Source organism: Vipera berus, assembly GCF_964194415.1.
Source record: "Vipera berus genome assembly, chromosome: 1".
Lineage (NCBI taxonomy): Eukaryota > Metazoa > Chordata > Lepidosauria > Squamata > Viperidae > Vipera > Vipera berus.
The window spans coordinates 332,311,794-332,334,630 of NC_138202.1; the positions used below are offsets into that span (position 1 = coordinate 332,311,794).

At 38.7% G+C, this 22,837-nt stretch overlaps 2 protein-coding genes across 3 annotated transcripts in view; both read right to left on the reverse strand.

Annotated features, from left to right (window-relative positions):
* Nucleotides 1–4,859: 4,859 nt before the first annotated feature.
* Nucleotides 4,860–11,043, reverse strand: NEIL2 (nei like DNA glycosylase 2). 2 transcript variants are annotated; one of them, XM_081315072.1, is made up of 5 exons: nt 10,870–11,043; nt 9,028–9,233; nt 7,905–8,239; nt 6,929–7,125; nt 4,860–5,999 (listed from the first exon to the last, which is right to left on the reverse strand). In XM_081315072.1, exons 2-5 carry the CDS (start codon nt 9,163–9,165, stop codon nt 5,680–5,682), a joined length of 990 nt encoding a protein of 329 aa, XP_081171198.1. In that variant the 5' UTR covers nt 9,166–9,233; nt 10,870–11,043; the 3' UTR covers nt 4,860–5,679. The 2 variants fall into 2 exon arrangements, with proteins under 2 accessions (XP_081171198.1, XP_081171197.1); XM_081315071.1 differs by lacking the exon at nt 10,870–11,043 and having other exon boundaries at nt 9,028–9,412.
* Nucleotides 11,044–17,031: 5,988 nt separating this feature from the next.
* GATA4 (GATA binding protein 4) overlaps nt 17,032–22,837 on the reverse strand; it is a gene marked incomplete at both ends in the record, with an annotated part of 42,938 nt that continues 37,132 nt past the window's right edge. The window contains 2 exons of the mRNA XM_081314871.1: nt 17,032–17,214; nt 21,547–21,695. Of these exons, the coding sequence (XP_081170997.1) occupies nt 17,032–17,214; nt 21,547–21,695 (332 nt within the window). The remainder of the gene's footprint in view (nt 17,215–21,546; nt 21,696–22,837) is intronic.

The following is a 22,837-nucleotide window of genomic DNA, read 5'->3' on the forward strand; positions in this document are numbered from 1 at the left end:
CCTCAAGGTGTCATCCTTACAAGTCCGGTTTGGTTACTGTTGTAGTAATAGCAATTATACCTCAAGGTGGTTAAGATAAAGCTCAAGGTTTTGCAGTCCAGATTTACATAGTACACGGAACAAGAATTTCCAGATACACAAGGAGCCGTCAGAAGAGGCAGGACCCAAGAGTTCATATTGCAAACATCAGTTGGAAAATCAAAGAAGCAAGATCATTCCACAAAGCGGTTTTTTTCCTGTATCATTTTTATTTGTGCATAGACCTCAAATGTGGATGTACCAAGCCACCTCATCTGTCTACTGAAGAATTTGTATAATGGCCAGAAAGTCGCAGAATGGAATCTAGAGCAACTAAGTGGTTCAAGATTGTATAGAAGAATGGACTTTAAAAGTTTCCAACCTGGCGGAAATGGCAAAGATCTCAGCGTATTTGAAAGACCATTCGCAACAGAGATATATTGTGGAGTGGAAAAAATGGATTGATTACATCCAGAATAAATATGGGACTAAAAAGTTTCATTTAGCATTTGAATAAGTATTGATGTGATATCTATATTGCTTGTAGTTATTTTATAAGAGTTAAAGTGCGATAGATTTAATAGTTTATTGTTGTTTGCATATGGTAGATTATGATTGTTTCTACTTTTATACCTTGTATTTAGCTCTGGGAAGTCGGGGAGGGGGAGGGAGGGAGGTGTTGGGGAGGGTTGGGAAGAGGGGAGGGGGTTGGGAGGGGTTTTGTTTTGTTTTGTTAAAAATAAAATGTACTGTAAAACTTCAATTAAAAAAAGATTACGATTAATAATAATAATAATAATAATAATAATAATAATAATAATAATAATAATAATAATAATGAGGAGGAGGAAGGGGGGTTTTCTAGTCTAACCCCCTGGTCAGGCAGGAAACCCAATACCATTTCAGTCTCTTAACAACTTCCAGTGTTGAAGCATTCACAACTTCTGGAGGCAGGTTGTTCCACTGATTAATTGTTCTAACTCAGGAAATTTCTCCTTAGTTCTAGGTTGCTTCTCTCTTTGGTTAGTTTCCATTCATTGCTTCTTGTCCTGCCTTCAGGTGCTTTGGAGAATAGTGTGACTCCCTCTTCTTTGTGGCAACCCCTGAGATATTGGAACACTGCTATCATGTCACCCATAGTCCTTCTCTTCATTAAACTAGAGTCAACATACCCATTTCCAGCAACCATTCTTTATATGTTTTAGCCTCCAGTCCTCTAATCATCTTTGATTTTCTCTGTACTCTTCTGCCATCAAGTCACTCTGGACTCCTAGAAGCTGCCTAGATTTTCTCTATGATGAAAGATTGATTACTGGCACCTCATTTTTTTAACTTACAAATGGAATATATAATGAGAAACATTAGAAGAATAGAAATTACAGTTAAAATTACTGGGCAAAGTAGCAATCACCTGAAATGTTCTGATGACACTTTGATGAAGGGAAAACCTAGGGAATAAAACATTGTAAGTATGCTAAGGGAATGTAAAAATTGGCTTACTGCTCCATATTCAAATAACAATACTGTGTTAAAAGGCAACACCAATCCTATGCAAGTAGATGAAAAAGTAAAAATACCATCAGACTCTTAATGTTCCTGAAATAAGTGGATAAATAATGTATTTTCCCCCCCTTGGGAATAAATTCTATGGAACTCAATGAAAGAAATCTCACTAAGCCATTTGTTTTAATCAAGTTATTCAGTTATTAGTTACTATTATTATTTATAAACATGCACTATATGACTTAGCATACATTAAACCCATTTCGCCATCCATACCCTTGTTTGTAATTTTGCTACTTGAGGTCTCCTATTTGGTGTACTCCAGATCAGTTGACCTATAATTTTCAGCAAGCCTGATGTCTGAGAATGGTAGAAATGGCAGATGCTTTGTTTTGACACTCTTCCCATGACCAGAATGATGGACTCACCCTCACATACAAGCAATCTCAGCCATTGAGCTGCTTAAAAAAATTAAAATTTAATACAGTTTACTATTTATTTTACAAACATTTCTTAGAAGCTGTTTCTTGCTTATAGCAGGGGTTGCTTATAGCAGGGGTTCCCAACCAGGGGTGTGAGACGATATTCCAGGGGGTGCGAAAACTTGGGTTTAGAAGTTTTAAAATTATAGTGTATATGCATAATCAGGTATTACTTTTGTAAAGGGTGCGAGAATATATCAGAAGCGTTCTAGGCGTGCGGGGTATAGAAAAGGTTGGGAACTGCTGGCTTATAGGTACTTGATTGGCCACAAGTTAGTAAAGCAAATGGATAATTGGACCTGCTAGGCTACATTCTTTACCTCATATCTACAAGGCATATGTTTCCAGTAACACTAAAATATTTCACTTTAGATTTCATAAGTAGTTATGAAAGAGGCTTAGAAGGGAAAACAAAACATTTTTCGTTGCTGATTTCCAATAATTGGTTTCAGTGACATTCTGTTGTTGAAGATGGAAGTTCTCCATTAGAGCCCACAATAGATTGCTCCTCTAGTAAAGCCTTCCTCAATTCAGACTACACCAGCGTGTTGAGAGCATCCCTTTTATAAGGAAGCAAAAACAGATAGTGCTCTACAACATCATCTTGTAGCAAAGGTATGAGGGTGCTGATTATGATAAAACAGATTGGATTTACCCTAAACTAGAGGTCCCCAACCTTTTGGGCATCAGGGACCGGTTCCATAGAGAAAGGTTTTTCCACATGGACTGAAGAGGGGAGTGATTTCGCATGCTGTCTGCATCCGACAGATGGGGCTTCACTTGTTTGTGGCCCAGTTTCTGGCATGCGGTGGCCCAGTGCCGGTCCATGGACCGGGGGTTGGGGACCCCTGCCCTAAACTATAATGTGGTTTGCTTGCTTGTGGACAATATTGTATGAACCTAAGCAATTGTGGTTTATACAATAAACTATAGCTAAGCGCAGCTTAATGCAATGTGTGAATCCAATTGCAGACAACCTTCATTTTATCTCTACCTCTGGAAGCTGGTTATGTTGTCCCTTTGTCAATTTCAAAGAGCTATTTAGAATTTCCTTCATACACCCAATTCTTACCACTGTACGTTTAGAGAAAAAAAGTAAAATTGTCAAGAAAAATAAACTTTATAAAGAGCCTCAGTTCTTTAAGTTCTTGTACTTGGCCGAAACACAAAATTAGGCAGATTATAACTACTCTTTTGTAGTCATTGAAAAGCCTTTCGCTAGATGTCCACTAGAAAGGGCATCTTGATTTCACAGAAAAATCTTTTTCCTAAAAATATGTTTGAGTCTCCTAATGTCAGTTCATTCCGCCAGACAACACCTTTAAAGATTTAGTTACATCCTAATAGCCTCGCTCACAAATTCCTTCTCCAAACCATTTAACCTCTATATGGGAGATAGCAACAGGTTCTACATTCCTTTGTAGACTTTTTTTTCACTTTTTTACCCTATGTCCAAATTCAGCCCATTCCATCATTTCCCCAAAATTCTGTTTACCTCCTAGCCCAGACATGTCAAACACAAGGCCCGGGGGCCAGATCCGGCCTGCTAAGTGGTTTCATGCGGCCCACGAAGCCATCCTAGAAAGTGAGGGAATGGCCCCCACTGCCTTGGCCCTGGCCCAGAGACCCTCCTCCTGCCAGAGACCCTCAGATCTGTCCCACTCCTGCCCGGGCCCCCATAGGCACCTTTGATGCGAACGATGTAGAGCTGGCCATGCCCACCCAGTAGGCCATACGCACTCTAGCCACGCCCACCCAGTAGGCCATGCCCACCCAGGCCACACCCACCCGGCCCCGAGGGCAACCGCAATGCTGATGCGGCCCTCAGTGAAATTGAGTTTGACACCCCTGACCTAGCCAAAAACAAAAGAGAGATCAAATGTCTGCCTACTATGCTGCAGTAAATGAAGAGACCAGAAGTATACAACTGTAGCATTTTCCTTACCAGTGAAATACTGGAACACGATAGGGTTCTTCCCAATTTTTGCATTTGTCTGTTGCCAGGTCTCGTGTAACATTTGTGTAACAGACAAAAAGATTCCTCGTGATTTTGTGCACACATCATATAATGATCTTGGCAACAATAAGAAAGTGGATTTTTCCCTGGATTATTTTTTTAACATCCATGTCTAGTTTGGATCCCTGTGATTCTCTGATAGTCTTCCATTCAGATGTTAACCAGACCTAATGCTATTTAGTTTCCAATCCCATAATAGGGTCATTGTTGTCATCTGTTTGAAACTGTTGTTGCATAGAATACCCTAAGCTCCTACAAGAAATGTGGTATAGACAAAGAGATAGGAAATACATAATAAAAAGAAACAGGGGCTCTTTTCAGCCTCTCCTAGAAATCTAATATGTTTACAAAATACTCCTGGTTTTCCATCCCATTATTTTCTTCAGCAAACTTCTAAACATGGGGTCTGACTTCTAAATTACTATTTTGATTCAATCTTTGCTTGAGACCAATAGCCTTCCTGCACACTAATGACAGGTGCCAATATAAAAGTAAAACACTAATTTTTTGAAAATTGTCAAATCTTACTGGGTTATGTTTTATGATTTAAAATTCCATAGTATCAGGCAAGAGAATAAAAATGTGGTCAATAATAATAATATTTCTGGTCAAAAATTAATGCCTCATTCTCAATTCTTATTTAAGTGATGATGAACACAAAAAAGGGACAAACAAATACCAGTTTGAAATTATTTGAAGTGTCAAGTACTTTTCCCAAAATAATTTGAAATTAATCTCATGATATGGCAAACTTTGTTACAAACCCATTTGTTGCTCTACTTTCACTACCCCAATCATGTAAAAATCAGCACAAGAAACATTTCATTCAAACCCACAAGCCATATTTTAATGAAATTCAGGAGTTTCAATGTACAAGAGAGTTTTCAGGTTTCAAATAAGCAAGATTCTAAGCCTCTTCTCTAAGCCCTACTATATCGAGATATATATTGAGTAATTGAGAAAGTGGAGCTTTTAAGATACCATCTCTCTGTTATTAGTAACTTCAAATCTTTGGTTTGTTTGATCTTAACATTAAACATTCAAATTCTAGAATAAGGTTGAATCTTCCTGTTGCTCAAAGCCAAATCCCATGCCTTTGTTTTAATGGCATACCAATATTTTAAGTCAACTATAAATAGATTCCTCATTTACAAATCAACTCATTTGCATTATCTTGATCCTTAATCCTACCTCAGAAAATTAAATATGATGCAAAGTATTATGTAATTGCAATGGTAATTATAAAGAATTATTTTGATATGAATCATTCGTATAATAAAGGAATATTGGAATGAGAATTTGAAAAAATTGTATTGTGTAAATCCAATACAAGCATGGTCCAAGCATAGAATATTCCTGACATTGTAGGTGGACGGGAACCATTCCCTCTCCCTCCAAATAGCTTCATCATTGGTAGCAAGTTTCATCTTGGATGTTGCATTTGCAGATCTTGCATCATCTTCATTAATCACAAATATCCAGGTATTACTTGGACTGTGAAAAGTGATGATTCAAGTGACTCAATCAACAGTATGTAATTGTAAATCTTAAATCCCTTTAAGGGGTACCTGTGCTTACAAGTTCTCTGTTGAATCCTAAACCTGTACCCTGGTTTCCACATTATCTCCTGAAATCACACAACCAAAGAGATTATGCAAATCAGGTGCCTTGTATAAGAGGCATATCCATCTCTTCAGGTGACACTAGAGGCTGGCATTGTGGACACCACCAGGTAAGTCTTTTCAAGCCATTTGGAGGTCCAAATGTTGCCTTCTTTACCTCATGCCCTTCGGGGCATTTATCTTTCATATAAATCTGTAGCCGCAATCTTTGTCTTCCCAGCTTATTGTGGAGCCATGCCAAGCTGAACTGAACAACATGATCAAGCAAAGATTTGAGATCTGTAGATTCCAAAGAGGAGCCAAGGGACAGCGGATGAATCCTTGCTAGATACAGAGCCTCATTCTTAATGATATTTCCTGGAGGAGAGAAGAATTCAGGAGAAATTGAATATTGGAGAGCCCGTAAAGAAAGTAAAGTGAAAAAAAAAGCAATCCTTATGGATTAGCCTTTCCAAATTGGAGTCCTTAAAGGAGTCTTCGAAAATAATTCCCATCATTCCTAACAAATTATCATGGTGGTTGGGAATCACAGGAACTATAAATATTAAGAAAGGCTGCTGTAGGTCATGGTAAAAATGTAAAACTAGAAAACTAGAAAATTCAGGTTCAGATCTGAACTCTGTCATGAATTTTCATTGCTAATCTTGTATTGGTCGTTCTGTTTAGCTTGTCCTATCTCGTGGGATATCAAGTGGGTAACATGAATATGTTCCTTCTTCTCATTGTTAGTTTAGGAAGATATACAGATAGACACAACATACACTGCTGTCAGCTATTTAGGGAACTGCAGGACAGTTAGAAAACATTTTAGGCAGTAGGCATCATTATGTGATTTTACACATTCTTGTTGTCTTTGTTAGAGGTTTTATGAAATTATAATTCCATTTAATTGTACCATGGTTGATTTAATTTTACAGTAAGCCACTGAGAGTTATCAGATTATAGTTTATAGTTATCAGATTATAAACTTAATAAGTCAGTTCATTCATTATTCTGGATGTAAACAGTTTTTAAAAATGAAACATGTAATTGTCATATTTTTAAAATGGCAGAGATGTGGGTGTTACAGACCCTGTTCCTTTATTGGCCCTCAATGTAATGTTTAAATAGTTGTCAAAGATCTCTTTTTAAGTCAATTCATGTGCAAAATTCAATCTTCTTTAATAGAATAGCCTCTGCTGCCCTCCTAGATTACAACCTCTGCATATTTAGCAACAATTCCCATTATACATCTCAGACATTAAGCATGTACGTTTTTTTTATTTTGGTATCTATTTTGAACCTACCTATTCCTGAGAAATAACTTTGGTTCAGGAGCATGTAGCACACAGGAGTATCTTTTGCAAGGACCTTCAAAGCCCGCTCCCGGTCAAACTCTTGGCTCAGGATATCAATTGCTGGATCAGTGCTAGGAGAAGAGCATTGCTGAATGCGGCAGTTATAAAATACCAGAAAGTTTCCAGCATCAAAATGGAGAACCAGCCTAAATATCCAAAATGAAAACAAACACTGAATTAATTTAGAGCAGATGAGCTGAGCCTGAATTTCATGGGCCATATGTGACCCTGAAAACTTACGAGATTATCCCCAAAACCTTTTTTAAATTGTAGATTTTAATGTGACTGAAGAGGCAAAATAGTAAATGCATGATGGAGAATCTTAATTTCTTAATAACTTAAAATTTAACTGATTGACTAAATGCAAAGAAAATCTAGCTTTTTTCCCCTGGCCCCAGCATACCATTTAAAATAAAATGCACTTCTTGGCCCAGTTACATGTTTTTTCTTTATAAAAAAAAATATGAACCCCTCTTGGGTTGTTTCCAGAGGAACTAGTCCAGCTGTAAATAGTCCTCGATTTAAATCCAGACATTTAGTGACTGTCTGATGTTATGACACACCCTCCCTCCCAAAAGCTACTTACGACCGGGTTTTTAAATTGTAACATCGGCCCACATTTACAGCTACTAGCAGCACCCCTTAGTCATATGACCATAATTTGTGATGTTTTTTCTGGAAACGAGTTTACTTCTGATTTCCAGCAAGACACCCCATTGCGAACAATGGTGTGCTTAACAACCGTGGCATTTGCTTAATGACCACCAGAAAAAGAGTTGTAAAATCAGCTCAAGTCATGTAGTAAGCCACTTTATGACCATCACGACTTATGGTCATAATTACAAGGCTCAATTACTGTTGTAACTCAAGGACTTCCTGTATAGTGGTAGGGTAAAACTTCCTTTGTAAACCTCAAAGTGCTAACCTGGGAATTGGATCTTTCCAGTCGCCTCTTTTGTTTGCTTTATTCGCCCTTGCAAACTCATTGGCTCGCAGGCTTCCATACAGACCAAAGTGGAAGCGGAGCCATTTCCAACTCTGCCCATTATTATTATCCATATCAGATGCCAACCAACTTGCTGACTCTTCTTGTTGATAGCATTCAGTGCACATTTCAACTTCATTTTCTTTCTGGCCCTGGAGTGAACTGCTTCCAGGCATTTCCAGTCTTTGTTCAGACAAATCCGAGGACATGCTGCCATGGCTGGGCATTAATTTCTCTTTGGTGCCAAAAGCCAAAAACAAGTTCTTCCCATGGACCTGGAAAAAAACTCATTTTAAAAATCTCACATTCTATTTCATCCTCTCCAGGTTAGTAAACCCGGCAGCACTCCTTCCTTTTTATTCCTTCTTGTCTTTTTTTGTTTATATAACTTATGTAATGTTTAATAATTAAAGTGCAGACGAGAGAAACAGATGAGCCTGTTAACTTACTAACAGAAATATTTGAGCAAGTCTTTAGCTATGAAGCAAGAAATCAGGATGGGAGAGCTTACCTATTAGAGCTCCCATAAAATATAGGCCCAGAATGGAATTCTTATTAGGATTTCTTAAGCCTAAGGTCAGCAACATAGCAGCCAGAAGCAGCAGAATGTACATAGCCACCCTGCATGGCAGTCTTAGACATCCCAAAGTGTTATTTTTTAAATTAGATTTCAGAAATATCTGACATCTTGTACAAGCAAGATGGGATTTACATATACCAACATGAGATCTTGTACACAGGTATTAAAATGTTGTCACAATTTGTGTCATTTTTTAAAAAAAATTGGGGGGAATACAGTCTCCAAAAGGTGGCCAATTGCCAAATTGCCAAAAACCATACACGGAGTACAGGGATAATAATCAAGTCTATAATTTGCCTGGAGCAAAGAGCTATCTTCTGTATCTTTCTTGGACTGTAGTATTTTCTACTGTATAGAATAATGATGTCATATGCTATCTAAAATTTTACCAATGATAATGTTGGCAAAATAGCATTAATTCAAAATAAGCCAAGATTGTTATATTAAAAAAGAGTTAATTATTTATTACACAGCAAAACTCACTTGGATATCCCACAGTGTCAGTGTTTTCAAATCATCTGGATTGATCTGTCTAGTGCTTCCTCCCACCCTGGATACCATCTTCCCTACATAGGGAGAACACAGAAACTGGAACTTCTTTACAGAGGGTCCTTCTGGCATTGCTGCAAGAGCACAAAAACTGGGGATGACAGCCGGGTTTGTGAGATTCCAGACAATCAACTTCAAGGCTGGAAAGAGTGTTGGGAAAAATGGTTAAAAATGCTGTTCTGTGCCACAAAATGTCTATTCCCAGGATGGCCTCCAAGCTTTTGGCCTGAACAACGATGTCAAATATGTACTAAGACTTGCAGTAAAGTGGCAGTCTCTAACATAAGAGGATATTAACCCATTTTAAAAGCTTATTAAGGATTTCCTTTGACTAATATAAGCCCCTTTAATTTGATCAAAATTTAAGTATGATTAAGCTTTTAATTAAGGGACGTGGTGGCTCAGTGGGTTAGGACGCTGAGCTTGTCGATCAGAAGGTCGGCAGTTTGGCGGGTCAAATCCTGAGTGCCGTGTAACAGAGTGAGCGCCTGTTACTCGTCCCAGCTTCTGCCAACCTAGCAGTTCGAAAGCACGTAAAAATACAAGTAGAAAAATAGGGACCACTATGGTGGGAAGGTAACAGCGTTCCGTGCGCATTTGGCATCTAGTCATGCCGGCCACATGACCACGGAGACGTCCTCGGACAAGCGCTGGCTCTTCGGCTTTGAAACGGAGATGAGCACCGGCCCCTAGAGTCGGAAACGACTAGCACGTATGTGCAGGGGAACCTTTACCTTACCATTAAGCTTGTAATTAACCTACACAATTGTGTGGTTTTTTAAAAAATTTGAGACACTTCAGTGAGACCCTTGGGGAGGCAGAAATGTCATTTTTCTGTCATTTTCTCACTAATTCTCTATTTTCTAACATATAATAAAGTACATTCAGGCAGGAAAGACTGTTAAAAGTTAGAGGGTAAAAATGAAAATACCAGAACATAATGAACAGCAAACTGTTATATTTTGGGAGTTTTGCAGATTGCACATTGTTTAGATTATACTTTTATGAGAAGTATAGTCTAGCCATTGTGTCTCAACCTCGGCAACTTAAGTTGTATGGACTTCACCTCTCAGAATTCCCCAGCTGTATGTTAGAGTCCACATATCTTAAAGTTGCCAAGGTTAAGAAACACCTAACTAATATGCCAACCTTTAGCAGTGGCAGCCTCAACAGAGCTTTTTTTTCTTACTAAGTCTACAGGTAGTCCTCAATTTACAACTGTTCATTTAGTGACCATTCAAAATTACAACAGCACTGAAAAGTGATTTATGAGTTTTTCAATCATGATATTTGCAGCATCCCCATGTTCATGTCGACAAAATTCAGATGCTTGGCAACAGGTTCACTTAACAAGCAGGTTACTGACTTATCAACAGCAGTGATTCACTTAATTGTGTCAAGAAAGTTCGTAAAATGGTGGAAGACTGAATAAATGTATCACTTAAAAACAAATTTTGGGCTCAGTTGTGGTCGTACGTGGAGGACTACCTGTACAAGAATGATAACACACCCCACCTCCAAACATGGCAAACGTCTGGGTTTTGATGTTGCTCTTAACATTTTTAACAGAAATGTGTCCCAGCCCCTAATACAGACCATCCTGGGTTGCTTGTCGCCAACTATTTATAGGTATTTGCATGCTTCCGATACCATAGATTTTTTGTTGATCAACCAAGAGCACACTGAAAATACAAACGGAGTATATTCAATTTACAATAGATATTTGGAGCATTATAGGGGAAGACATGCATCTGCAACACAAATCGAAAAACGTACATCTTAAAACTGGAGGCTCCTGAAAGTTGTAATAAAAGAACGAAGACGCGCGCTCACGTCTAGTCGGAAGAAAATAAAATGCAATAGTACGATCAATGATTTTTTTTTTAAAAAAAAGTTATTTTCCTCTGTAAAATTTAAGTAGTGGGACCTGAAGCCACCAAAACTTTCTCGCTTCTGATCGCCTCCTGCCTTCTTTCATTTCCAAGCAGGGCTTCTCGCTCCCGCTTCGCCCGTTTTCCTTCTGAAAGGAACTATCTCGGCAGACCTTTTAGCAGAGAACCGAACGGCTGCCCTCCATCGATCTCTGCGCAGCCCATCCTGTCCTGTGAAGAGCGCGTTAATCAAGCCTGGGTTAGAGCCTTGGGAGGCTACTTAAGTTACGCCTTCCAGTTCTGCATTAGCTGCCTTGAACTGTGAGAGAAAAAGCGAGGAATAGGCGCGATCGGTGTAATCGTGCACCGTTTTTTGTTCCCACAACTCGCTCAAAGACGAAGTGCAAATACATTTGCACAAAAAGCAAAATGTAGTTAATATTAACTTTGGTTAGTTTTGCAGTTTGCGCGAATGTAACCACGGCGAGAGAATAAGGTATTCTTTTTCAATAAAGGAGTATATTTGTAAGTCAGGGTTGAAATGAAGGGATCCTTGGTGCTCTGAGCTTGCAGACATTTCATTACTCATATTAGGCAACATCGATTTCCGGAGAAGATCTGCTTAACTTGTACATATATTAATCTTGTGTTTTACATTTTAAAATTTATGTCATATAGTATGCCTTATTTTAATTGTAGGGCTTCTGATAAGAAAAAAACAAACCTAGCTTGGGTAATGAAACGTCTGCAAGAAAACAACCAAGCTCAGTATCATTTTTCCTTGCTTGATAACCTGTATTTTCAAAAATTTTGGCAAATCGGGCAGAATTTCTGATTTGCAATATATTTTCTCATAAAAAGGAAAAAAAACCTCATTTTTTAAAAAATAATGCTAACTTTATGAGTTTGCAGAGATTTCCTTTTCTCACAGGAAGCTTTTTTTTTAAAGTTTTCAGGATTCACACAAGATTTGAAAGGCTCATGCTGGAGAAGGCTCTTAAGACAACCCTGGATAGTGAACAGGAGCATCAAACAAATTTACACAAAGTTCTTATTCAGAGTCACAAATTACTAGGCTCAAATTATCCTACTTTGGACATATTATATATAGAAAAAGCTTTAATGCTTAGAAAGGTAGAAAAGGACAGCCCAGCAGCAAGACGGATGGGCTCATTGGAAGATCACTAGGTTAAAGGCAATAGGTTAAGAATAGATCCAGGTCTTCTTACATTACACTCAGATTTCTTGCCGTACAAACAGTGGTAGAACTAGTTACAGCAAACCACAGGTTTCACCTCCAGTACCAACCTCCTATTTTTATTCAGAAGCCAAATGCTTTCCATTCAGTGGGCTTACTCCCTAATAAATCAGCTTCAGATATCCCAGTAGGAATTTATTGATGCTTTGTGAACAAAACAGAGACATCAGATGTCTCAGAAGTACTGTATTTTCTGGTGTATAAGATGACTGGGTGTATAAGACAACCCCCTACTTTTCCTGTTAAATTACCGTATTTTTCAGACCATAAGACGCACCTGACCATAAGACGCACCCAGTGTTTAGAGCAGGAAAACGAGAAAAAAAATATTCTGAACCAAATAGTACCGGTATACTAAAACAGGGCTTTTCAACCTTTTCATCCATTGTACCACTTTTAGGACAAAGCATTGTCTGAGTACCACCAGTCGCCCAGCAAGGTGTTAAAAACTTGACACCCCCCCCCAAAAAAGGAAAAAAATAATAAAGTACAGGTAGTCCTTGGCTTACAATGATTCACTTAGTGAGCGTTCAAAGTTACGACTGCACTGAAAAAAGTGACTTATGACCATTTTTCACACTTATGACCATTGCAGCATCCCCAGGGTCATGTGATTTACATTCGGATGCTTGGCAATCGATTCATATTTATGATGGTCACATTGTTCCAGGGTCATGTGATTGCCTTTTGCAACTTTCTGACAAGCAAATTTAGTGGGGAAACCAGATTCACTTAACAATCATGTTACTAATTTAATTTCTTTCCTTCTCTTTCTCTCCCTCTCTCCCCCTCCCTCTTTCTTTCTCTCTCCTCTCTCTTCTTTCTCTCTCTCTCTCCCTCTCCCTTTCTCTCCCTATTTTTCTCTTTCACTCTATTTCTCCCTCTTTCTCTGTCCCTCTATTTCCCTCCTTGTTTCTTTCTCCTTGTCTCTCTCTCCCTCTTTCTCTCCCTATTTTTCTCTTTCCCTCTATTTCTCCCTCTTTCTCTCCCTCTATTTCCCTCCCTTTCTTTCTCCTTCTCTCTCTCTCCCTCTTTCTCTCCCTCCCTATTTCTTTCTCCTTCTCTCTCCCTCTCTCTCTCTCTCTCCCTCCCTCTCCCATTGTCCCTTCCTTCTTTCCTTCCTTCCTTTCTTCCTTCCCTCCCTCTTTGTCCTTCCCTCTCCACATTAGAGCAGTACCTGCAGAGGTGGCCCTGCGGTCCAGCTTTCTCTTGCAGAAAGCAAGCTGAAATGGAGCAAGGGAGATTGCCAGGAACGCGAATCGGCTGATCTCGCGCTCCTGCAATCTCCCTCACTCGGTTTCAGCTTCCCTTGCTACAAGAGAAAGCAGGCTGAAACGAGGGAGATTGCAGCAGCGCGAGATCAGCCGATTCACATTACTGGCAATCTCCCTCACTTTGTTTCAGCCTGCTTTCTCTTGTAGCAAGGGAAGCTGAAACCGAGCGAGGGAGATTGCAAGAGCGTGAGATCGGCATTTCTCAGCACGTGCCGTTTCGTGCTCCTGGCAATCTCCCTTGCTTTCCACTTGTGGAGGTTGGGGCTGGCCATACAGATCAGCTTCGGACCATAAGACGCACCCTCATTTTCCCCCCTACTTCTTGGGGGAAAAAGTGTGCCTTATGGTCCGAAAAATATGGGTATAGGGTTTGGGCTAGACTCGCCGTATAAGACTACATAAGAACATTTCAGGTGTGTGCAATTGACTTTATTCTTGCTAATGTCAGCTAGAACTAGAATACAGAGCTGCTGATTATCAACCTCACTTCCTGTTCCTGGCATGGCAAGCATTGGGAAATGTTTACAGAAACTTGCAGTATGTACTGGGTTTCAAAGTGAAAACAAATAAAACTATAACTTAGAGATACACTTGCTCCTTCCTTCTCCAAATCAGTTCTATGCACAAGCTAGCACAAAGTAAGATAACTTATGTAGGTGTATTGCATGTGCAAATTGGGCAGTCCTGTTTGGAAAGGATTGCTGAACTGTATGTTTTAATTAGATTTGTATGTTTATTAGATACCAATGTAATATTCAATCCTGAAAATATTGTTCAGAGACAGAACTGCTAATGCTAATGTTGCTATCTTCTACTCCCTGTTGCTGGGGCCTTGTTACTACAACTAGGACAAATAAAAATAGAATATGTGTGTGTATTTGGAATAGAACAGTGCCAGAATGTATACATGAACATTTCACAGTAAAACTACATTGATAGTTTAAAATAAAAATCTTTACATGTCCTACGAAATTGCACTGATCCAAGATGAGCTACATCTTAGAAAGAATAGGGATTTAGGAAATGCCCTACACTGGTGACTTCTTTCACCACATAAAAATCAAGGGCTAGGCAAACTAAGCTGATTTTAATTTTCAGAGATATCAACCTGAATCAGGAAACTATTACTTCAGATGGGATTCACAAGACTGAAATGTCAGGGATTCTCAGTCCCTGAATGAATTAGGATTCTAAGTTTGTTCATGTTCAGATTTATAAGAGGTGTGTGCGACATTCTAGACAGGTTTTGGTATATAAGCAATGGAGTCTGAAAATAATCAAAATGAATACCCAAAATCTGAGTCAAGCCAGGGCAGCCATATTTAAACATAAAGATATAAACATCCACCAGATAGTAGCAAAGAGATTTTTGAGAAAATCTCAAAACTGAAGAAGCTTCTTTGGATGAGAAGTGAAATGTCTTCAAGGAAAAACAAAGTCCAGTTGCCTTTTGAAAAAGCACCTTTGGGACAACCATAACCTGGATGAGTGAGAATTTCCAAAGAGATTCAAGGAAAGTTTTAGCAAAATCCCCCCATCCATAATTTTTCCATCATCCCCTTCACTTTTAAATTTGAGATGCTCGGAATAAAATCAGGGACCTTCTACATGTAATTTATGATCTAAGAGTCATACTTTATCCAAATTTATTGATTGCTGCTCATTATAAATACTTCAAAACTATCACAAACGTTCTGAGGGTGAACATTACAATTTTACTGATGATTACAGACAAAGCTTTGTTTCTGTTAAACAGAACAGGAGCTTCAGAATTTTGATATTTTGCAGTGGTTTGATTATTTCATCATGGGGTAATGTCTTTCAACACTAATATTTAATGAAGACAATCCAAATGTCAAAACACATGAATTACTACAATAAATGACGCTATGATCCCTTGCATCAGGGTGGAGTTGGGGTGACGAGCTAAGCATGTACTGGCTGGATACCCTTCCTGACACCTACCAGTTTGCACCATAAGATTTCTCTTTGCTCTCAAATAGAGAAATATCTGCCTCTACCAAGGATTGAACTCACAGTCTCCTGATTGTGAGACAAGAGCACCACCTCTAAGCTACCACACCATTCTTACATGAATAGTGCTTTTATCTATCATTTTTTTCAGGCATTGTGAAAATGAGCGTTAGCAGTATCTGGATTCAAAACAGCTATTAAAAATAAAAATGACTATTAAATGAATGAGATTGAGTGAAAAGAAGTGTCAATCCTACCACCGGGTCATGTTCACCTTGATCATAAGCATAACTCTTTTAAGTTTTATTTAGTACTAGTTTTATTTATTTATGCTTAATATTAGACAGAAAGGAGACCTTCAGTTCAAATTATTTGCTTACCCATTACCCCTGCCATATTCTGAAATGGGTGTTTGCTAATCTATAGTCACTCATTCCAGTTGTGCTTCAGATTGTATATAAATCATAGAGAATCCTTCTTTCAACTGGAAAACCACATAGGTAAAACACTGAGTTGGTTGCTTTGAAAGGAAAAAATAGATTTATTAATAGCAAAGGAAGGGGGTTAATCAAGTTGACAGAAAAGCAATTAAATTAACACTAATGTGCTGCTGGCAGTCAAAATTGCTGGATCCACGAAATTCCTGCAAGAATCCACCAACCATAGTGGATTGCAGCTATGTTTGAAGACAAAACCTGTTGCTTCTGTTCTATACTTTAAAAAAACTCTGGAGTCTTCAGTTCACCATTGATTGCAGAATTTGCAGCACCTCCATTTTCTTCGAGATTCTTGTGGGTCACTGTCCTTGAATATTCATTTGAGTTTCTTACTATCAATAATAAATTTTGGTCAGCAGTATCTTTGGGGGAGAATATTTTTTATAATCAAAATGGGAAATAGGGAACCAAAATCCAAGCTTTTGCCAGCAATTAGCCTGTTTTCCATTCTTCTCTGCATATGCTGCTGGTTCTTCTCTTCTGGCTTTGAATTAGCAATGGGATGGGTAGCTATTACATCCCAGGAAAGGAAATCAGATCTTTCATAAAAGCTACCAGCCACTGATCCCCATAATGCAAAATTTAGGAATATTGCTGGCTTATATATTGGTTTTTGTTTTATTTTTTATCTTTTTTTAACCTCCATTCTGTTTTTATGGGCTGGCTTATACATTCCTTCATTTTTCAAAAGATGTCCGAGGACAACGTGTGGAAAGCTGCAGTTACAAATTCCATTCAAGCTCATACATACCCTTCACATATACACACACATTACAAACATACTACTTGATATTACATTTCTGAATATCATTTATGTATAAACATGTAATATTGATGTCCAAGTTATCTGGAGGATTTTTTAAAAATAGAACTTGGCAGTTTTGATTGAACAGGTCAAAGCAATTTGAAATGGTTCTTCTAAGACCAGAACTAGACAAAACAAAAGATGAGAGGAAGAAACAAGGGAAAAAAAAGAACAAATAGTATTGCTTGACAGTTGCCCATCGCCTTTGAGTCCCAAGGTTGGTAATTCCCTTAGAAGCAGGTGAGGTGGCAGAAGATTATTAAGCTGTGATGATGTCTCCATGTGTTTCCCCTAAGACTAGGCTGTTCCAGGAATCTTGCTTGGAACTAGGCTGGGGAGACTGGTTGATGGTTCCTTGGTAAGCCTGTGGGGAAAGCTTGAGAGTAGACACAGTGGAGTGAAGAACAGGTCCATGGCCAGACATTGCTGCAACAGAGAATGTCTAGTGGGCAGAGGGAAAAGAGGAAAAAAACCATAAATAATGGGGAAGGGAAAGGGAAAAAATGCTATTTTATCATTTGCCTGTAACAGTCCCTTAAAAACTGAACCATGACAATCTGGGTCCTCATTTTACCTACCTCGGAAGGATGGAAGGCTGAGTCAACCTTGAGCCTGGTGGGACTCAAACCTGCACTAATTGCAGGCAGCTGGTGTTACTTAAGGAGGCATTAGCCCACTGCTCCACCAAGGCTCTTATTTGATAAATAAATAAACAAAAACTGGTATCTTTCAGAATATATTGTGTCTACAATTTTACTACATTGGAGAACTGAATTAAAAAAAACAACGCTCCATAAATTTGTATTATTTTGTTTTGAAATCTCTGAAACGTTGGGTAAGATATATAGCTGAAATATGGAGTAGGCAGCAAACCAAACTTCATAGCAGGGATACCTCGGCTGTTCCAGGCTAATAGCATGGAATAACTGGAAGAGTTGCTCTTTAATCCATTCTCCAAGTTGTTGGATGAATGGATTAGATTAGGGGTCCCCAACCCCGGTCCACAGCCAGTTCAGAACCGGGCCAAACAAGCTGCAGGCGAAAATGTGTGTGCAGCTCCATTTGTGTGAGTGGTGAGCACTTGCATGCAAAGCTTCATCTGGGCAGGTGGCAGGCAGAGATGCCTGCTACTTGTGCAAATGGAATTGCGCACGTTCATGTGTGCAATCTGCTGCTTGCACAGAACCATCCCCTCTCACCTTGCTGGTCCACCAAGCCAGAAAGGTTGGGGACCACTGGACTAAAGTAAAAGCTTTTTAGAGTGATGGGTACTACTCACCTTTGTACAGTCTGGGCTTAGTGAGATACTGAGGTGACTGGATTTTGGTTTTTAAAGTTATAAATAAGGTCCCCCCCCTATTTTGTTTGTTTGTTAATTTGATTTTTTTATGTGGCTCTGTTTCTCCCATTTCCCTTCAAAATGGTCACAATATAAACCTTAGGACAACATTATTGCATACACTTATACACTTTGCCCTAAATTATTAAATTATCAAAAGGGTATATTTTGCAATTTCATTGCAGGTGTGTTTGTGATCTATGGTTAATTCTGCCTTCTTTGTAGGAGACTCCATCCTGCTAAAAAAGTTGCCACTGGAACTGAAGCCTTATAATTTAAGAGGCTAAAAACATATTTGTTTATTGAGGTCTTTTAACAGTTTCAAACATCCCACTTATTTTACCTATTGTAAAATGTGATAATTGTCTAAACATTGTCTAACTAAATCTAAATCTAAAGCAATGATACTTTTAGATTTATCTTAATTATATTTCTCTTGTTGCAGCTGTATTTCTGTAACAGTATAGAGCCATCAGCAGCATACAAATAGTTTAAATAAATTTAAAATTCAGTAAACTTTCAGAATTCCCAGCCACACAGCCATTCAGTTGAGGATAGCTGTTCTACAATCTTTCTTTCTACTCCACTCAGCTTACCAAACATGATACAGTGGGACACCCCTGCCCCCGCCAGCCCAGCAACCTATGGATACAGATAATACCGTAAGAACTATGATCTGCCACATATGGAAGACAGTCAGTTGAGAATGGAGAAGGCTGCCATAGTGGTTACCTGAATTCCCTTAAGTTTCAGAAGCAGAATAACAGAATAACAGAGTTGGAAGGGATGTTGGAGGTTTTCTAGCTAATAACTTGCTCAAGCAGAAGAACCTATGCTATTTCAGACAAATGGTTGTCCAATCTCTTCTCAAAAGACTCCAGTGTTGGAGCACCGATAACTTCTGGAGGCAAATCGTTTCACTGATTAATTGTTCTAACTGTCTGGAAATTTCTCCTTAGTTCTAGGTTGATTCTCTCCTTGATTAGTTCCCATCCAATCCTTCTTGTTCTGCCTTCAGGTTCTTTGGAGCATAGGGTTATCTATTGTGGCAGCTCCGTAGATATTGGAACACTGCTATCATATCACCCAAGCTTACTAGAATTCCCCAGGTTCAAGTTAAAGTACACCCTTACCCTGGAAACTCACTTTGGATCTGTCACTCAATCTTAGAAGGATGTCGATGTAGATAGATGTGCTATACAGTAGTGGCCAAAATTGTGGAAACCTTTTGGGAAAAGTGTACATTTGAGGTTTCATGGCTAATAACACCACCTTTTTTTAGTAATACCATAAAATTATATATCAATGGAAAGATAATTTAATCAAGAATGTAATGCAACAAGGTTTGTTCAATTATCTGTATTCTATGAAAAGTTATAGCCAAATAACCAGAAAAAGGAAGCAGAGCTTGCTTAGATTGATATCAGGTAGCTTTCCTTCATCTGATTGTAGCCAATGAGCATGAGTGTTTAGAGAGCCAATCAGGTGTCATCTTGTTTTGGCAATGAGCCAATTAGATCACAGTAGGATTCAGTTATTGATATCATATATTGAAGCTGACAGGAGGACATTGGTCAGTGTTATGTGATCGCTATCAAGTTGGTTGGGTTTTTTTGTTCTTTCATTTAGTGAGCTTGTAAAACGTAATAAAATTAAAGTAATAGTGCAAACAGTTGACTGGTCACCCAAAAAGCAATGTAAAATAGTATTATTAAGTGAACAAGGCTACAGTTATAAAGAAATTAGAAGAAAAATTAGTGGAAACTTAACCAAAGGTGGCGTTTCTAAGTTTTTGAAGAGGTATAAGAAGACTCAGTCACTACAAAACCACACTGGTAAAGGCAGGAAAAGGTGTACAACAGCAAGTGATGATAGAAGAATTAAGAGGCTGTGCATAGGTGACAAAAGAAAATCATCTGGGTGTATACAAGATGAAATGGCGCAATGCAATGTGAAGTTGAGTGCAAGGCCTGTTTGGTGCAGACTGCAGGAATTTGGCCTAAAATCTAGAGTTCCACAAAAAAAGCCACTTTTATCTCTCAAACGAAGGTTGAAAACTGGGCTAAAACCTACGTTACCTGGACAAAGGAACAATGGGACAGTGTTATTTGGAGTGATGAGACCAAGATCTCCCTGTTTGATAGTGATGACATAAAATACATAAGGAGAAGAATCGGAGAAGATTTGCATCCTGATTTCATTACATGTACCATGAAATACCCAGTCAGTGTTATGATCTGGGGTTGTATGACATCAAAAGGTATGAGGATATAAATGGCCAAAAATACATTAATGAAATACTTTAGCCCAAACTGAAGCCTTCCACACATGATCTTTTCCAAGACAGTGAAGCATTTATATTTCAACAGGATTCAGCTCCATGTCATGTTGCTGCTGTGTGCAAAAAGTGGTTTCAAGATAATCATATTGCACTGCTGGAATGGCCTGGGAATAGCCCAGACCTTAACCCAATTGAAAATCTATGGAGCCAACTAAAGAAACTTGTTAGTCAGAAGCCTCCCAGCAATAAAACTCTGTTAATAGAAGCAATCATTCAATCTTGGTTTCACATTATAACAGCTGCAGAACTAAAGGATTTGGTTCACTCCATGGGAAGATGTTGTAAGGCCATAATTCATGCTAAAGGTTACCCAACTAAGTATTAACTGACACGGTGATAATTTTTGTATATCTCATTTTTTCTTATGGAGATAATTTTTTTATATATCTCATTTTTTCTATGTGTTTCACTTTCCTTCTTTATAACTGCTATTGTAATAGCAAATCCTTCATAAAAGTTATTGCATTACATTCTTGATTAAATTATCTTTCCATCGATATATAATTTTATGGTACTACTCCAAAAAAAAGTGGTGTTATTAGCTATCAAACCTCAAATGTACACTTTTCCCAAAAGGTTTCCACAATTTTGGCCACTATTGTATATGCTATCTTTTGCTTCTGGATAAAAGATAGAATATAAATCAATTAATAAAACATCTGAAGAGTTTCTTGCCCCAAGTTTAACCCCAAGAAGGCACAAGAGGGCTTTTGAAATGGCCGATACCCATTACTCCTGGATAACATGAGGATGTATATAAATCATATGGTCACAGTCTTCTCCATTAGAGAGAAATGTCTTACATCAGGAAAGATCCAGAATATGAATAGTTACTTTAATGTTAAAGGATTCTAATTATGCAACCTTTGCTTTACAAGCTTACAAGTACCCAGGTGGGTGCAGGAGTTTTATTAACAAGCGTGCCATGGAATGCTGAAGCTTTAACTCAATTCTGTTCTGTTAGATTCAGTACAGGATTGTTAAGAAATTAAAATAAAGAGAAAGCCATGTGTGTCTGACTTTCAACTCCTTGATATAGAGTCAACAAGCAATGAGAAAATGTGACTATTCTTTTGCATGATAAAAAGTTTCACCTGAGGAATAGGGCTTGGGTGTCCATAATGAGATGAGATCCCTGGTTCTGTCTTGATGGGGCGCATCTCTTCAGCAGTAGTAGTGGTAGTTGTGCTGGTGCAAGTGGCTGAGCTAATGGCAGTGGGAAGGCTTTCATTGGTGGCTGATCCTAGGGTGGGGGTGAAAAAGAGAGAGAGATAAATTATTAAACTATATCTGTCCTGAGACTTTAGCCAAAATTTAAAATATTGGCTACTGTTGCTGCTGTAATAAGAATGAACGTTAAATAAGAAAAGGCCAAATGGATCTTCATCAGGAAGGTTTTTCAGAGAAAAACACAAGAACCTTGCTGCAGCATGCCGGAATGTATTGACATTCAGCTCCTAGGTAATTACATGAGTTGATGCCCAGGTACCTGCAGGATCCCCTTCTCCTATCTGAACTGGCCTGTGCAATGCACTCTTGGGGAATTCACCTTAGAATTCAGGCTAGGTTCTTTCTAAGGTTCATTCAAGGTAAAGGTAAAGGTTCCCCCGCACATGCGTGCTAGTCGTTTCCAACTCTAGGGGCCGGTGCTCATCTCCATTTCAAAGCCGAAGAACCAGCGCTTGTCCGAGGATGTCTCCGTGGTCATGTGGCCGGCATGACTAGATGCCAAAGGCGCACGGAACGCTGTTACCTTCCCACCGTAGTGGTACCTATTTTTCTACTTGCATTTCTTATGTGCTTTCGAACTGCTAGGTTGGCAGAAGCTGGGATGAGTAACAGGTGCTCACTCTGTTACGCGGCACTCGGGATTTGATGTGCCAAACTGCCGACCTTCTGATCGACAAGCTTAGCATCTTAACTCACTGAGCCACCGCATCATTCAAGGTAGAATTATTCCAAAGACCACTTGATTAAATACTTGGTTCTCATCAACTTTATTTCACTTTGGATTACTTATATGTATTTGTGTATACATAGAAGTTTTGTTGATTGTTCTCTTAAATTGTCACAAAGTCTATTTTGAATTGGTGGCACCTGTTAAGGAATTTGTTGTGCAGAGGTCTCCTTGTGTTACCAAAGAGTTGCACAGACAAGGAAGGGTACTGAGAGCAGCAAGAGTCACACAGTAAAGACAAGAGTACACTGAGTTGTAAAAGCAAAAAGTAGTTAACTTTTGAGGTGGTGTAAAAACAAAAATGCACAGTCAAAAATAAACAGTCCAGGTCATTCACAATAGCAACAGTCCAAGAAGTAATCCAAAATACAAAGTCTTCTTACCGGTCCAGAGGTCAATACACAGTTCAGGTTTACAACAGAGCAAAA

Bases quoted from the DNA above. Each gene is read 5' to 3' on its own strand.
- NEIL2 (XM_081315072.1), bottom strand. From the start codon at position 9,165: ATGCCAGAAGGACCCTCTGTAAAGAAGTTCCAGTTTCTGTGTTCTCCC. The intron at 8,240-9,027 runs GTGAGTTTTGCT...GTTTTTTTCCAG, and splicing joins TGACACTGTGGGATATCCAA to GTCCATGGGAAGAACTTGTT. The intron at 7,126-7,904 runs GTTAGCACTTTG...TTGGATATTTAG, and splicing joins TGGAAAGATCCAATTCCCAG to GCTGGTTCTCCATTTTGATG.